Genomic DNA, 16,327 nt, shown 5'->3' on the forward strand with positions numbered 1-16,327 from the left:
TTCATCTGGCCTTGGTGACTTATGCACCTCTAGGTCTTTTAGCTTTTTGAGCACCTTCTCCCTTGAGATAGTAACTGCACCCACTTCTATTCCCTCGCACCTTCAACACCAGGCACACTGCTAGTGTTTTCCACAGTAAAGACAGATGCAAAATTCTGATTTAGTTCATCTGCCATCTCTTTGTCCCCTGTATTATTTCTTCGGCCTCATTTTCTAGTGGTCCTATATCCACTTTCATCTTTTATTGTTTTTATATAGTTGAAAAATGTTTTTCTATCCACCTTGATATTGTTTGCTGGTTTGCTTTCATATTTCATCTGTTTTCTCCAAATGATTCTTTTAGTTGCTTTCTGTTAGTTGTTAAAAGCTTCCCAATCCTGTATCTTCCTACCACTCTTTTCTTTGTTGTATGCCCTCTCTTTTGCTTTTACATTAGCTTTGACCTCCCTTGTCAGCCACAGTTGTACTGTTTTGCCATTTGAGTATTTCTTTGCTTTGGAATACATCTATCCTGCACCTTCCTCATTTTTCCAGAAACTCAACCCATTGCTGGTCTGCTGTACTCCCTGCCAGCATCTCCTTCCAATTTACTTTGGCCACCTCCTCTCTAGTAACAGTGTAATTTCCTTTACTCCACTGCAATATTTCTATGTCAGATTTTACTTTCTCCCTATCAAATCCTATCTCTGTATTAAATCAAAAGTTTTAAGCCTAATTCTTCCAAAGAACCTTAGAAACACAAATGCACCAGGATCAAAATACAGAAGTAGATGCTAAAATAGAAAAATAGAAGTTATTTGTCAGCCAATTTATGTTTTAACATGATATTAAGGGCCACGTAACTACACAACTTCGCAACTGCAGTGTGGAATACTTTTATTCCAGAATTGGGTGTGTCTGTAGCAAAACCTTTCAGTACATACAAGAACTTTGACAGCTATCCAGCAATGTGGAAATTTGCACAGGTACTGTATGTCCTCTACACAACAAGCCGGACTAATTCAATCTCATTATAAATATTACTTCAATAATCCACCCTCCAACAACAGCCAAGTTTTGGAAGTTGCCTTTGACAATGTTTTCAAGAGAGATGCTCATCAGTTCCCAGATTGGGCAAAACTATTCTGATCGGACCTCTTCAATTCATGTTTGAACAATGATTTTGAAGAGCTATATTTGGTTTGGTATTGCTTTGCTGTTGTCAGATGTACCAAGATTCAGTGAAAAGCTTGTTTTGCATATTTTCATACGGATCAAAATCATTACAGAGTGCTTTGATGTAGAACAAGGTAAAGTAATAATAATGTAGAATAAAGTGCAATAGCTATGGTATGTTGGCATTCATAGCAAAAGGATTTGAGTACAGGAGCAGGGAGGTTCTACTGCAGTTGTACAAGGCCTTGGTGAGATTGCACCTAGGTGTAAACCCCTATTGTGTGCAGTTTTGGTCCCCTAATATGAGGAAAGACATTCTTGCCATAGAGGGAGTACAGAGAAGGTTCACCAGATTGATTCCTGGGATGGCAGGACTTTCATATGAAGAAAGACTGGATCGACTAGGCTTATACTCACTGGAATTTAGAAGATTGAGGGGGGATCTTATTGAAACGTATAAAATTCTAAAGGGATTGGACAGGCGAGATGCAGGAAGATTGTTTCCGATGTTGGAGAAGTCCAGAACGAGGGTCACAGTTTAATGATAAGGGGGAAGCCTCTTAGGACCGAGATGAGGAAAAACTTCTTCACACAGAGAGTGGTGAATCTGTGGAATTCTCTGCCACAGGAAACAGTTGAGGCCGGTTCATTGGTTATATTTAAGAGGAAGTTAGATATGGCCCTTGTGGCTAAAGGGATCATGGAGTATGGAGAGAAAGCAGGTACAGGGTTCTGTGTTGGATCATCAGCCATGATCATACTGAATGGTGGTGAAGGCTCGAAGGGCCGAATGGCCTACTCCTGCACCTATTTTCTATGTTTCTATGTCCCCTTTGCAACTGCTATTTCTCACCCTAAACTTACAGTTTGCTCTCTTGTTTTTGATATTCCTACATATCCATGCTGCTTGTACTTTAATAAACTTCTATCAGATCACCACTCAGTCTCCTTTGCTCCAGGGAAAACAAACTTATTCTCTCCTTTTAATCAAAGTTCTCCAAACTAAGCAACAAACCCAAGACAAAGTGCAAAGATTTATGGACACAGCACAGCATATCACAGAAACCAGCCTCCCCTTTATGGACAAAAGATACTGGAAATCTTGAGCAATGTACATAAAATGCTGAAGGTTTTCACTAAGTCAGGCAGCATCAATGGAGAGGAATAAACAATTGATGTTTTGGGTTGGGACCTTTCATCAGGACTGCCTTTACATCTTTTTGCTGCCTCAGTAAAGCAGCCAGCATTACCAAAGACTTCATCCACTAAAGATATTCACCCTTCTTCTCGCTCTCATTGGGCAAAACATACAAAAGCCTGAAAGCATGTACTACCAGGTTTTAGAATGACTTCTATCAACCTGCTATCAGGTTCTCGAATAGACCTCTTATACAATAAAATGAACTCCTGACCTCACAACCTATCGCATTATAATCTTGCACTATATTATTTGTCTGTACTTCGCTTACTTCAAGTCAACTTTTATTGTCATTTCAAACATAACTGCTGGTACAGTGCATAGTAAAAATGAGACAACGTTTTTCAGGACCATGGTTTACATGACACAGTACAAAAACTAGACTGAACTAAGTAATTAAAAAAAAACAGAGAAAGCTATACTAGACTACAGACCTACACTGGACTGCATAAAGTGCACAAAAACAGTACCGGCATTACAATAAATAATAAACAGGACAGTAGGGCAAGGTGTCAGTCCAGGCTTCGGGTATTGAGGAGTCTGATAGCTTGGGGGAAGAAACTGTTACATAGTCTAGTCGTAAGAGCCTGAATGCTTCGGAGCCTTTTCCCAGACGGCAGGAGGGAGAAGAGATTGTATGACGGGTACATGGGGTCCTTCATAATGCTGTTTCCTTTGCGGACTTGGTAGAACTTGGTAGTTCTTACACTTTATTCTGTATTGGCACATACAGAATAAGGGTCCTTATTATTCTTCAAGAGTCTGATAGCAGTGAGATGGAAGCTGTCCTTGACCCTGGTGGTACATGTTTCAGGCTTTTGTATTTTTTTGCCTGTTAGAGGGAAGAGGGAATGTTTGGAGTGGATGGGGACTTTTCAAAAACAACGTGAAATGACTCCTTCATATAAAGGATGTTTTTCTAACATAAAATGCTACAGCACAGGAACAGGCCCTTTGGCCACACACAATAAGTTAGTCATTAGATGTTCAGCAAAACTAATGCCTTCTGCCTCTATGGTGTCCATATCCTTCCATTTCCTGCATGTTGATCTGCTTATCTTCAGAGCCTTTTGAACGCCCCTGTTAAATTTGCCTCCACCATCACTCTGGAACGTGCCTTCCAAGCATCAATGGATCTGTGTGTGTGTATGTGTACATACACTCACACTCCCCCTTCTCCCCCTCTCTCCCCCCCTCCCCCTTGTAAGACCAAGTCAATATTCTGATAGTGCTGCTCAGTGATAAGTAAGATTTATGCCCACACAAGTATTGGGTATGGATAATGTACATTACTATAATCTAATCACCTTATCTAAAACTTTGTTATGATTGCAAAAGTCTGTTACGGTCAAAATCCTGGGGGTCACTGATGATTTGAAGCTTAAAATGATTAGCCATGTATATTTTGTGGCAACAAATGAAGATCCAAATTTGGATGTACTGCACTACTGACCTGATATCCCAAAGCTGTTGTACCATCTGCAAGGCTTATCAAGAATGTACTGAATGATTGTAGCCTTAATGAGGCTAGATGCTGTCCAAGAAAGGATAAGTTGCTTTATTGAAATTCTCCACCATAGAACAAAAAGGGCCCTTTGATCCTGAATGTCGTACTGACTACCCTTTTAAACTACACCAATGTCAATCTAACCCTTCCCTCCTTCATTGTCCATGCCCTCCATTGTTCTTTCACCTATGTTCTTTTTTTAAGAGTCTGTTAATATATCAGCCTCTACTGCCACCCTGAGCAGTGCATTCCACAAACAGTGTTGCTAGAAAGTTTGTGAACCCTGTGGACTTTTCTCTATTTCTGCATAAATTACATAAAATGTGATTAGATCTTCACATAAGGCCTAAAACTAGATAAAGAGAATGCAATTAAATAAATAACTCAAAACATTCTACTTGTGTTGTTTGAATTTCCAGCATCTGCAAATTTCCTCGTGTTTGCTACTGGTTCATTTAATTATTGAGAAAAATAATCCAATATTGCATGTATTTGTTGAAAAAGTATGTGAACCATTGCTTTCAGTAACTGCTGTGACCCTCTTGTACAGCAATAACTTCAACCAAATGTTTCTGGTAACTATCGATCTGTCCTGTACATCGGCTGGAGGAATTCTGGGATGTTGGTGGGCTTGCTTGCATGAACTACTTGCTTGAGGTCCTTCCACAATATTTCTGTAGAATTAAGGCCAGGACTTTGACTTGCCCATTCCAAAATATGATTTCTTTTTCTTTTTAAACCGTTCTGTTGTTTATTTACTGTTGTCTTGTTGCATTATCCAACTTCTATTAAGTTTCTTCTGTGCAGTGTCTTGATACAATTGTGAATTTGTTCTCTCAATGGTTGCAAGCTGTCTAGGCCCTGAGACAGCAAAGCAGCCCCAAACTATGCTGCTCCCTTCACCATGCTTCACAGTTGGGATAAGGTTTTGGTGTTTGTATGCGGTGCCCTTTTCCCTTCAAACTTAGCAATGTGCACTTTTGCCAAAAAAAATCCGACTTTTGTCTCGTCTGTCCACAGAACATTGTCCCATTGTTGTGGAACACCCAGGTGATTTTTTGCAAACTTGAGACTTGCAGCAATGATTTTTTTGGAGAGCAGTGGTTTCCTCCATGGTGTCCTTCCATGAACAGAGACTTCTGCAAGATTTAGAGATTTTTGCTGTTACCCTTAAGTTCTTTTTCACCTCCTTCAGCATTGCACATTGTGCTCTTGGTGTGATTTTTGCAGGATGTCCACTCCTAGGGAGATTAGCAACAGAACTGAGTGTCTTCCATCTGTAGACAGTTTTTCTTACCGTAGGCTGATGAACACTCAGGTCTTTTGAAATGCTGTTGTAGTTTTTCCAGCTTCATGCATCTCTAGAATTCTTCTTCTAAGGTCCTCTGAAAGTTGTTTTGATTGAAGCACCACACCAACCTTAACCAGCTCTTCACCTAGTGCGGCAATGTTGAGGAACCTGTGGATTTGGATCCCATGTTCCATCATGCCTCCAGAAAGCCATGCTGACTATCCCTAATATGAGATTGTTGTTCTTTTTTTTATTAGTTTTTTTAATACATTTTCTACATCGCTACAGATAAACCCCCCCAGATCAAAATGAAGAACATTGATACAGTGCAAAAATAAACATACAATAATAATATGGTACAAAAAAAGATAATTGAGAAAGCACCCAAATTGAAGACATGTAAAATTAGTATCCTCCCCAAACCCCACAACAAAAAAAAAGAACTCCAGACCAATCACAACACAATATAGAGAATATAAATCAGGACAATCAAGCCTCCAAAACTGTAAATACACTTAGCAACAGAAGATATTAATACCTACTACCAAAAAAAAAGGAGCTGAAAGCAAGGGACTGAAAAAAAAACCCTAGTTAAGAGGAAGGTTATGAAAGTACTCAATAAAAGGTCCCCAGACCTTATGGAACTTTATATTCGAATTAAGAACTGAATAATGAATTTTTTCAAGGTCTAAGCAAGCCATAATATCGTTAAGCCATTGAGCATGTGTGGGCGGGGCAACATCTCTCCATCTAAGGAGGATTAAATGTCTAGCCAGGAGAGAAGCAAAAGATAATATTCGACACTTAGTCGAACTCAGACATAGATCTGTCTCACCCCAGAAACCGAACAAAGCAATTAAAGGGTTAGGTTCTAGGTGGTGATTCAGAATATACGATAACGTTATGAAGACATCTTTCCAAAATTTCTCCAAGCTAGGACAAAACCAGTACATATGATTGAGAGAGGCCTCACCCCTTTTGCATTTATCACAAAGTGGACTAATGTTAGGGTAGATTTAGACATGTGGGCTCTATGAACAATCTTAAACTGTAAAAGGCAATGACGAGCACAAAGAGAGGTTGAATTAACTGATTTTGAGAATCGAGTCCCAAGTCTCATCAGATAAGGAGGTATTTAAATCATGCTCCCATGCCATTTTAATTTTATCCACAGGGGCACGTCGTAAGGCTGCTAATTTATCATGAATAAATTATATTAAACCTTTACCTAGTGGATTAATAGAAAGAAATAAATCCATAACATTTTTCTCAGGCATTTCAGGGAAGTTAGGGATTAAAGGATTAATAAAGTGTCTAATTTGGAGATATCTAAAAAAATGAGCATTGGGCTGATTGAACTTAGCAGAGAGCTGTTGAAAAGAAGCGAAGCGATTATCAATAAAAAGATCTTCAAAATGTCTAATGCCCTTCCTATACCAATCATGGAATGCTGAATCATACGTAGTAGGTAAAAAAAGGTGATTATGTAAGATAGGGCTAGAAAAGGAAAAACCATAGAATTTCCTAAACTGAGCCCATATACGCAAAGTGTGTCTAACAAGAGGATTAACAATTAATCTGGACAAACTACAAGGGAGTACAGAGCCAAGAAGTGCAGAGATAGATAAATCTTTAGTGGAGCTCAACTCCAGTGCCACCCAATTAGGGCACTTGGGTTGGCCATGGAAAAAAGACCAAAAGGTAGCACAATGTATATTGGCTGCCCAATAATATAAATGAAAGTTAGGTAAAGCCATGCCACCCTTTTTTTTAGATTTTTGGAGATAAACTTTATTAATTCTAGATCACTTATTCTTCCACAGATATGACAAAATAATAGTCTAAGGAATCAAAAAAAGATTTAGGAATAAAAATTGGGATTGATTGAAATAAATATAAAAGTTTAGGGAAGACAAACATTTTAACAACATTAATACGACCTACCAAAGACATAGATAGAGGTGACCATTGTAACAGACTCTGTTTTATAGTATATGAAAGATTGGCAAAGTTTTCACGAAAAAGATCTTTAAACTTCCTTGTGACTGTAATCCCAAGATAAGTAAATTGGTTATGAACTACTTTAAAAGGGAGATCACGGAATGTTAATTCTTGTGCTTTTTTATTAATTGGGAAAAGTTCACTCTTATGTAAATTTAGTTTATAGCCAGAGATCTGGCTAAACTGATCAAGAAGTGAAAACATTAGAGATAAGGATATAGATGGATTTGAAAGGAAAAGTAATAAGTCATCAGCATAAAGAGAAACTTTATGCTCAACACCCCCTCTCCAAATCCTGGTCAATTTAGGACAATTTCGAAATGCTATCACCAAAGTTTCGATAGCCAAATCAAAGAGAAAGGGATTTAAAGGGCATCCCTGATGGGTGCCATGTTTGAGGTTATATAACTGGGATTTCTGAAAATTAGTCAAAACCGAGGCAGTGGGACACAGATACAGCAATTTGATCCAAGAGATAAAACTTTGACTGAGGTCAAATTTTTCTAAAACTGTAAAAAGGTAGTTCCACTCTGTACGATCGAATGCTTTCTCCGCATCGAGGGAAATAACACATTCAGGAATCCCAGTTGGAGGTGAATATAAAATGTTAAATAAACGCCGAATGTTAAAAAATGAAAGACGGTTTTTAATAAAACCAGTTTGATCCTCAGAAATAATAGAGGGAATAACAGTTTCTAATCTATAAGCCAAAACTTTGGCCAAGATTTTAACATCAACATTAAGCAAAGAAATCGGCCTATACGAGGAACACTCTGTTGGGTCTTTACCCTTTTTTAATAAAAGAATAATAGATGCCTCATTAAAAGAGGGTGGCAATTTACCGTAATTAAACGAATCAGATAATACTGAGAATAACTGAGGAGAAAGAAGTGAAGAGAATGATTTATAGAATTCTACGGGGAACCCATCAGGTCCAGGAGATTTCCCTGAAGACAATGCAGAAATTGTAAAAGATATTTCTTCTGATGATATAGGCGCATTAAGTTTAGCTTTAAAATCAGGTGAAAGCGAAGGAATATTCAGATTATTTAAAAAATGATCAACAGAGATATTCTCATTCAGCGATTCAGAGGAATAAAGTCGAGAATAAAAATTTTTAAATGCGTCATTGATTTCTAAGTGATCCGATGTAAAGTCTCCATTCTCCTTCTGGATCTTTGTAATATGTTGTTTGGGTTTGGAACGCCTCAGCTGATTGGCTAGAAATTTACCAGATTTGTCACCATGAATATAAAAGCGACTCTTACTTTCAAGAAGTTGGCGTTCGATAGGTTGAGTAGACAGAAGATTAAATTTAGTTTGAAGTTCTACACGCTTCTTGTATCATTCAGGATTCTTAGTTTGAGCATACAGTTGATCCAATTCTTTAATCTGATCAATGAGGTCTAATCGATCTGCACAGGACTTTCTATTAAGATTTGCTGTATAGGAGATTATTTGACCCCTCAAATATTCTTTCATGGCTTCCCAGTCAATCTGGGATGACACTTCAGATGATGTATTGGTGTTAAAATAAAAGGTTATCTGATCCTTAATAAATTTTAGAAAATCATCGTCCGATAATAAGGTCAAATCAAACTGCCAGTGTTTGTTCCTCTGAGGGAGACCAGGAAAATTTAAAGACAGAGTAATTGGGGCATGGTCAGAAATCAGTATACTCTGATAATCACAAGAATAGACAAATGGAATAAGTTGATTATCGAGTAAGAAGTAGTCAATTCTAGTAAAGGTATGGTGAACATGTGAAAAAAAGAATAATCTCTCTCAGTGGGATGAAGGAAACGCCATATATCAGAGATACCATAATTAGAGAGAAACGATTGAATAGCTAAGGCAGATTTAGTAGGTAGTCTAGTAACAGAGGACGATCAATCCAAATTAGGATCTAACCAACAATTGAAATCGCCACCCAGTATAAGAGAGTATGAGTTTAAGTCTGGTAGTGAGGAGAAAAAACGTTCAAAAAAATTAACATACAGCATACAGCATACAGCATACAGCATACAGGTTTGCTAGGACAACTTTAGTATTATATAGTTTACCAGAAACAATAATAAAACTGCCATTTGTATCAGATATCTTATTGTGGAGTTCAAAAGGAATATTTGAGTTAATGATGGAGACCCCCCCCTAGCTTTGGCGGTAAAGGATGAATGAAAATGCTGACCCGCCCATTTTGACAAAAACCGAGAGTTATCAAAACTACGAATATGAGTTTCTTGAAGGAAAGCAATGTCAGCTTTGAGTTGTTTAATATGTGAGAAGACCTTCCTTCTTTTAACAGGGTGATTCAATCCCTTTACATTCCAGCTCACAAGTTTAAGTGTATTAACCATTATCAATTGTTAGTGCATAGAAGGCAGCAGGGATATAAAAAATCAAGCACTACAATAAAAGTCTGGGAGCAAAAATGTAAACATAGATCCGTAGAATCAAAACAGAGACATGTCCTGAATAACAAAGGAAAGCAAAAGAAACAGTGAGCAGTGTTGGAACTGGAGAATCCACCCCACCCTCGCAACCCAAAACTAGACGGCTACCTAAAAAAGCAGCTAGCTCTACCAAAAAAATTAACCCAAGTATGACTTCCAGTTCTGTGTCGTTAACAACAGTTCTGTATAAATACTATAGCAAATAGTAACTAGTTTATGCACTAGAAAACATAATTACAAATAGGAACAACTTCAACAGAAGTATAAAACTTAATACAAAGAAAATCAGAAGAAAACCCAAACTAACATATCCGCGAAAAATTATAGAAGGTTAAAAGAAAAAAAGGGGGGGGGGAAAAGGGGGAAATTATAGATTCGAAGAGAGTACTTATCAACCATTTACAGAAAAAAAAGCAAAACTTAAACTATGAATCAACCAACAGGGAAGCCTTCAATAAAAACTCCAAACCTCCAAAACAAGTTAAAGTCAATTGTAGATCTCTATAGATAAAGTTATACAAAAATAAAATAGATTACACAAGTATAATCTAAACGTCCGCAGGGAAACATTAAACTCAGATTATCTATTTAGAAAAAACGCACCAAGTCCAGGGAGAGATTGACTACAGCCCTTAGAGTTTCAATAGATAATGTCTGAATTATTCAAGTAAAGTCTGAGTCTGGAAAAAGTAGTTTTACTTCGAGAGGTACTTATCAACCATTTTAGAAGGTCAGACCAGTTCCGAAGAAGACGGGGTGGCCGGAAGACTTCCAACAAATGCCTCAGCCTCCTTCACTGATTTAAATCACTTATAATCTCCAGTAGTAAGCGTAATTCGAAGATCGGCTGGATTTCGAAGGGAGAGTCTGACTCCGCGATCAAAAAGCACTTTCATTACACCTTTAAACTCAGCACGCATCTTCAGAACCTGGGGGGCAAAATCCTCCACAAAACGAATGACTGTATTTTGAAAAGCAAAGGTACCTCTGCAGCGTGCCTCCATAATCAAACGGTTTTTCACCTGGTATTGATGAAAACACAAAATTACCAGCCGTGGACGGGAACCCAGAGTTGCACGGGGAACATACATCCTGTGAGCCCTTTAAAGCTCAGGTGGAGTTGGAAGAAATTCTTTCCCAAAAATCTCACAGAGAAAATCGGAAAAAAATTTTACTGGAGAGCCCTGTTCGGTGGCCTCTGGCAAACCAAGAATTCGTAGATTGCAACGTCTGCTCCGGTTTTCAAGATCCACCATTTTGGAAAAAAGTTTACTATTCTTCTCCTCTAGGTTGGAGCAAAGAGTTTCAAGATATTGAACACGGCATTTTAAATCTTCAGAAGTTGAGTCAATGCAAGATAAATGTTCAGCATGTTCATCCACTCTAGTGTTGATCCGATCCAATTTGACATCCAGCTGGTTGAAAGAAGTTCTCAATTCCTTTAAAATATCTTGTCGATGTTGTTCCAAAACAGCAAGAATGTCAGCTGGCAAAGCCGTAGAAGTTTCCTTTTTCCCGGTTTTAGTACTTTTGGTAGCTATTATAAGATAGACGTGTTCGCAGGCAGGTAAAAGAGACCTAATAAAATACTTAACTAAGGTTTAAGAAGGGAGACATATAGTGCAAAGATAGGAAGAATGACAGAGCAAAAATTCAGAGCAGCTAAACAATCGCCATCTTACTGGAAGTCCGATTGTTGTTCTTAAAATAGTCATAAAAGCCTGTCCATAAGGATCCTTTCCATTTATAAACTTGAATCAATGAGGGAGACTCAACAGCTGTGGCAGGCTTGAATGCTATCACCTCTCGCAAAGTGAAATTAAGTGGTATAGGTGACAACAGGGCTTTGCTTCCAGATGAGTTAATTGCCTTCTATGCTTGCTTGGACAATCAAGAAATGGAAGAGGTATCGTAAGAACATAAGAAATAGGAGCAGGAGTAGGCCATCTGGCCCATTGAGCCTGCCCCGCCATGCAATAAGATCATGGCTGATCTGTCCATAAACTCAGCTCCATCTACCTGCCTTTTCCCCATAACCCTTAATTCCCTTACTATGTAAAAACCTATCTAACTGTTTCTTAAATATATTTAGTGAAGAAGCCTCAACTGCTTCTCTGGGCAGGGAATTCCACAGATTCACCACTCTCTGGGAAAAACAGTTTCTCTTCATCTCCGTCTTAAATCTTCTCCCCTGAATCTTGAGGCAATGTCCCCTAGTTCTAGTCTCACCTGCCAATGGAAACAACTTTCTTACTTCTATCTGATCTGATCTATCCCTTTAAAAATTTTGTATGTTTCCATAAGATCCCCTCTCATTCTTCTGAACTCCAGAGAGTACAGTCCCAGGCTACTCAATCTCCCCTCATAGGTTAACCCCTTCTTCCCTGGAATCAACCTGGTGAACCTCCTCTGCATTGCCTCCAATGCCAGTATATCCTTCCTCAAGTATGGAGACCAGAACTGCACACAGTACTCCAGGTGCGCTCTCACCAGTACCCTGTATAAGTTGCAGCATGACCTCCCTGCTCTTGAATTCAGTCCCTCGAGAAATGAAGGCCAACATTCTGTTTACCTTCTTAATAACCTGTTGTACCTGCAAGCCAACTTTTTGCAATTCAATGACAAGCACTCCCAAGTCCCTCTGCACAACAGCATGCTGCAATCTTTCACCATTAAAATAATAATCTGCTCTTCTATTATTCCTTCCAAAGTAGATGATCTCACATTTACCAACATTGTATTCCATCTGCCAGACTTTGGCCCACTCACTTATCCTATCTATATCCCTCTGCAGACTTTCCACATCCTCTGTACAATTTGCTTTTCCACTCAGTTTAGTGCCATCAGCAAATTTTACTATGCTACACTCAGTCCCCTCTTCCAAATCATCAATGTAAGTGGTAAAGAGCTTCAGGCCCAGCACCGACCTCTGCGGCACCCCACTCACCATTGACTGCCAACTGGAGGAACACCCATTTACACTAACTCTGTGCCTTCTATTGGTTAACCAATCCACTATCCACGCCAATACACTTCCTCCGACTGCATGCATCGGTATCTTATTTATAAGTCTCTTGTGTGGCACCTTATCGAACGCCTACTGGAAATCCAAGTATATGACATCCACTCATTCCCCTTTATGCACTGCACTATTAGTCAAACAGGACTGCCATTTCTGAATCCATGCTGTGTCTGTCTAATGGAACCACTCCTTTCTAAATGTTGCGCTATTTCTTCCTTAATGACAGCTTTAAGCATTTTCCCGACTACAGATGTTAAGCTAACTGGCCTGTAGTTGCTCGTCTTTTGCTTACATCCTTTTTTAAAAAGCGGCGTGACATTTGCTGTCTTCCAATCTGCCGGGACCTGCCCAGAGCCTAGAGAATTTTGGTAAATGATAATCAATGCTTCTACTATAACCTCTGCCAACTTGTTGATCTTTAACCTCTCGCTTCTGTAGTCTGAGGTACCCACCTACTTCAAGCAGAGTTCAATTTTACCAGTGCCCAAGTAGAGCACAGTAACCTACCTGAATGACACTCATCCAGTAGCACATATATCCACAATGAAAAAGTAGTTTGAGAGGTTGATGATGAAATATATCAACTCCTGCCTGAGAAGCAACTTGGATCCTTGTATGTTCCCTCCCAAGTCATACCTCATCTCGATGACACTTCTTTCTGGTTGCTCGGTCAAAATCCTGGAATTTCTTATCAAATAGTATAAAAAACACCTTTAACAATGTAAACCTTTAACATACCTTCTGTGTAAATGTTGTGATTTGAAATAGTGGAGCCAATTTTCTGTTATTTAGAATGCTTTCTAAATTGTCTATGGGTTTTGTTCTTATGAAGAAGAAGAAGAAGAAGAAAGTGTGAAGTACAAGTACAGCAAGGCAGATGGGTGGGCATAATAGTTTGAATGGATAGTCCAAAGTAACAAAGTGGCATTTTTTGGAATAGTGGCAAGATGAGGTACTATTACAAAGGATATAATGAAAGGATTTAATGAAATTGTCGAGGAAATAATTTAGATGAGGCAAAGTGCATGTTGGAAGAAGGTGGAATAGGGAGCAAATAGCGTTGACTTTACACTAGGTGACAAAAAAGTGAGGTTCTTTTAGTCCCTGTTCTTTAAAACCACTTTTTCTAAGGGTGTTTTTTTTGGAGCTGTTTTGAATTGTGTTTTGCCAACATCTTTGCTTCACAGATGTTAGAAATTACTTCAGAGAAGATGAAGTAAGAATGTTTATTTTCTTTAAAGTGGAGGTCAGCTAAATCAATATCAACAGTGTCTTGTTAATGTTGCACATTCTGATAACCAAATTATAATGAGAATAATGCTCTGTTTTCTTAACGTTTTCTGAAATATAAGAATAAAAGTGCACACTTTATTTATCTTCCTCCTCTTCCCTTGTACATGGCAAACTTTTTTTTTAAAGCTATTTTTGAAGTTTGCCTATGGATTTTGCTCTACATTGAACAGAAGCTGCTCAAATCTAAAGAAGAATATTCTAGCAGTTCTGTTGACTAAAAGATAAAGGCACCTGGGAGATTATGAACTTCATCTAAACTCACTGTCTCTGATGGTCTGGGCCACTTTGAGTGTGAGATGGTCTGTGATGCCAAAGACACTAACTCACCTTTCTCATATTTAAAATAAGTGAAGGAAAAACCTGAGATGGCCATCAATAATAACCCAAATTAAAAATGTTTGCATATCTGTTTTAATGCTTTATTTTTTCAGAAAACAAAAAAAGTGTATTTTTGCTGTTGAATATGTTAAAGTCACGAATAAGCTTATGATTGGAAGTATTTTATTGTAAGTTTGGTTTTGTAGCACTTGTATCCACCAGTTGTGTTTTAGGATGAATGGAACTGTAGGTTTCCTTGGACTTAAGGTTGAATGTTGTCATTGGGCTTTGTGATCAGTGACTCTGAAATTGTCAGATTCAAAGGAACATAATGATGATAAATACATAGAGTAATTCTAAATTTTGCACTGAAGTAGTGTATAAGTTTAGGCTGATTATTAAGGCCAAATGGCTTTTAATTACATGAAATATTAGTGATTAAGAGCTGTAATATTGTAGATGATCAAAAATTCATTCTTCAATTACTTGAGTAAAATTAGTGCAAAATTGTATTTAAATGATTAATTGTCTCATTAATAATTTGCACAATTTCATGTCAAATTTGTGTTTTAGCAATCCTACTTGTATGACAGCTAATTTGTACAGTACTGTGGAAAACCTAGGGTTGAATTTAGAGGCATTTAGTGGAAAATAGGTTTAATTCTGAGGAATAATTAATCAATTTTGCCCATTATTTTTGCTATATTCTCATACAAAGCAACAGAAATCTTGAAAGCACACAAGTCTTCAAAGAGTTTGCATTAATCCAAAGGAACTTTTGTTTTATACACACAGGGAAGAATGGACAGAAGCTATTCAAGCAGTAGCAGATAGACTTCAAAGGCAAGAGGAAGATCGAATGAACTGTAGCTCCAGTCCCAATCTAGATATTACAGGGGAGGATGAAATGGACACTTCTCTCAGTCATCCTAAACGCAGAGTGGTAAGATCAATTATTGCTGCTATTAAGATGTATATCTCAATAACCACATTAAAAAAAATTCCAATCTCTAACTTTTATTTGTACAATACAAATCAGGTTTATTGTCACTGGCATGTGTTGTGAAATTTGTTAACTTAGCAGCAGCAGTTCAATCCAATATGTAATACACAAGAAAAATAAATATATTGCAGTATGCGTATATTGCATAGATTAAAAAAAAGTGAAAAAACAGAAATAATGTCTACTAAAAAAAAGTGAGGTAGTGTTCATGGGTTCAATGTCCATTTAGGAATTTGATAGCAGAGGGGAAACAAGGACGGGCCCTGAGTGCTGGGGATCCTTAATAATGGGCACTGCCCTTATGAGATACCGCTCCTTGCAGGTATCCTGGGTATTTTGTAGGCTACTACCCAAGATGGCCAGGAACTTGAAACTGCTGACCCTCTCCATTTCTGATCGCCCAATGTGGATTGGTTTGTGTTCCTTCGTCTTACACTTCCGAAAGTCCACAATCAGCTCTTACATCTCAGTGATGTTGACTGCAAGGTCGTTGCAGTGATACCACTCCATTAGTTGGTTTATATCGCTCCCGTACGCCTCTTATCTCCATCTGAGATTCTACCAACAATGGTTGTATCTTCAGAAAATTTGTAGATGGTATTTGAGCTATGCCTAGCCACAAAGTCATGAGTATAGAGAGAGTAGAGCAGTGGGCTAAGCACACACCACTGAAGTGCACAGTTTTGATCCTCAGCAAGGAGGAAATGTTATCACCAATCCGCACAGATAGTGGTCTTCTGGTTAGGAAGTTGAGGATCTGATTACAGAGGGAGGTACACAGGCCCAGGTTCTGTAATCAGGATTGTGGGAATGATGGTGTTAAATGTTGTGCTATAGTCGATGAATAGCATCCTGACATAGGTGTTTGCATTGTTCAGATGGTCTAAGGCCATGTGAAGAGCCATTGAGATTGTGTCTGCCATTGACCTACTGTGGCAATTGGCAAATTGTAGTGGGTCCAGGTCCTTGCTGAGGCAGGAGTTCTGTCTAGTCATGACCAACCTCTCGAAGCATTTCATCACTAGATGTGAGTGATACTGGGCGATAGTCATTAAGTCAGCTCATATTACTCTTCTTAGGCACTGG

At 38.3% G+C, this 16,327-nt stretch overlaps 1 protein-coding gene across 8 annotated transcripts in view; it reads left to right on the plus strand.

The window, feature by feature from the left end:
* Nucleotides 1-16,327, plus strand: part of LOC132402664 (RAC-gamma serine/threonine-protein kinase) — a 402,615-nt gene that overhangs the window by 263,125 nt on the left and 123,163 nt on the right. For all 8 annotated transcript variants that reach the window (XM_059985594.1, XM_059985597.1, XM_059985596.1 and 5 more), the window contains one exon: nucleotides 15,034-15,181. In XM_059985594.1, the coding sequence (XP_059841577.1) occupies nucleotides 15,034-15,181 (148 nt within the window). The remainder of the gene's footprint in view (nucleotides 1-15,033; nucleotides 15,182-16,327) is intronic.

Source organism: Hypanus sabinus, chromosome 12, assembly GCF_030144855.1.
Source record: "Hypanus sabinus isolate sHypSab1 chromosome 12, sHypSab1.hap1, whole genome shotgun sequence".
Lineage (NCBI taxonomy): Eukaryota > Metazoa > Chordata > Chondrichthyes > Myliobatiformes > Dasyatidae > Hypanus > Hypanus sabinus.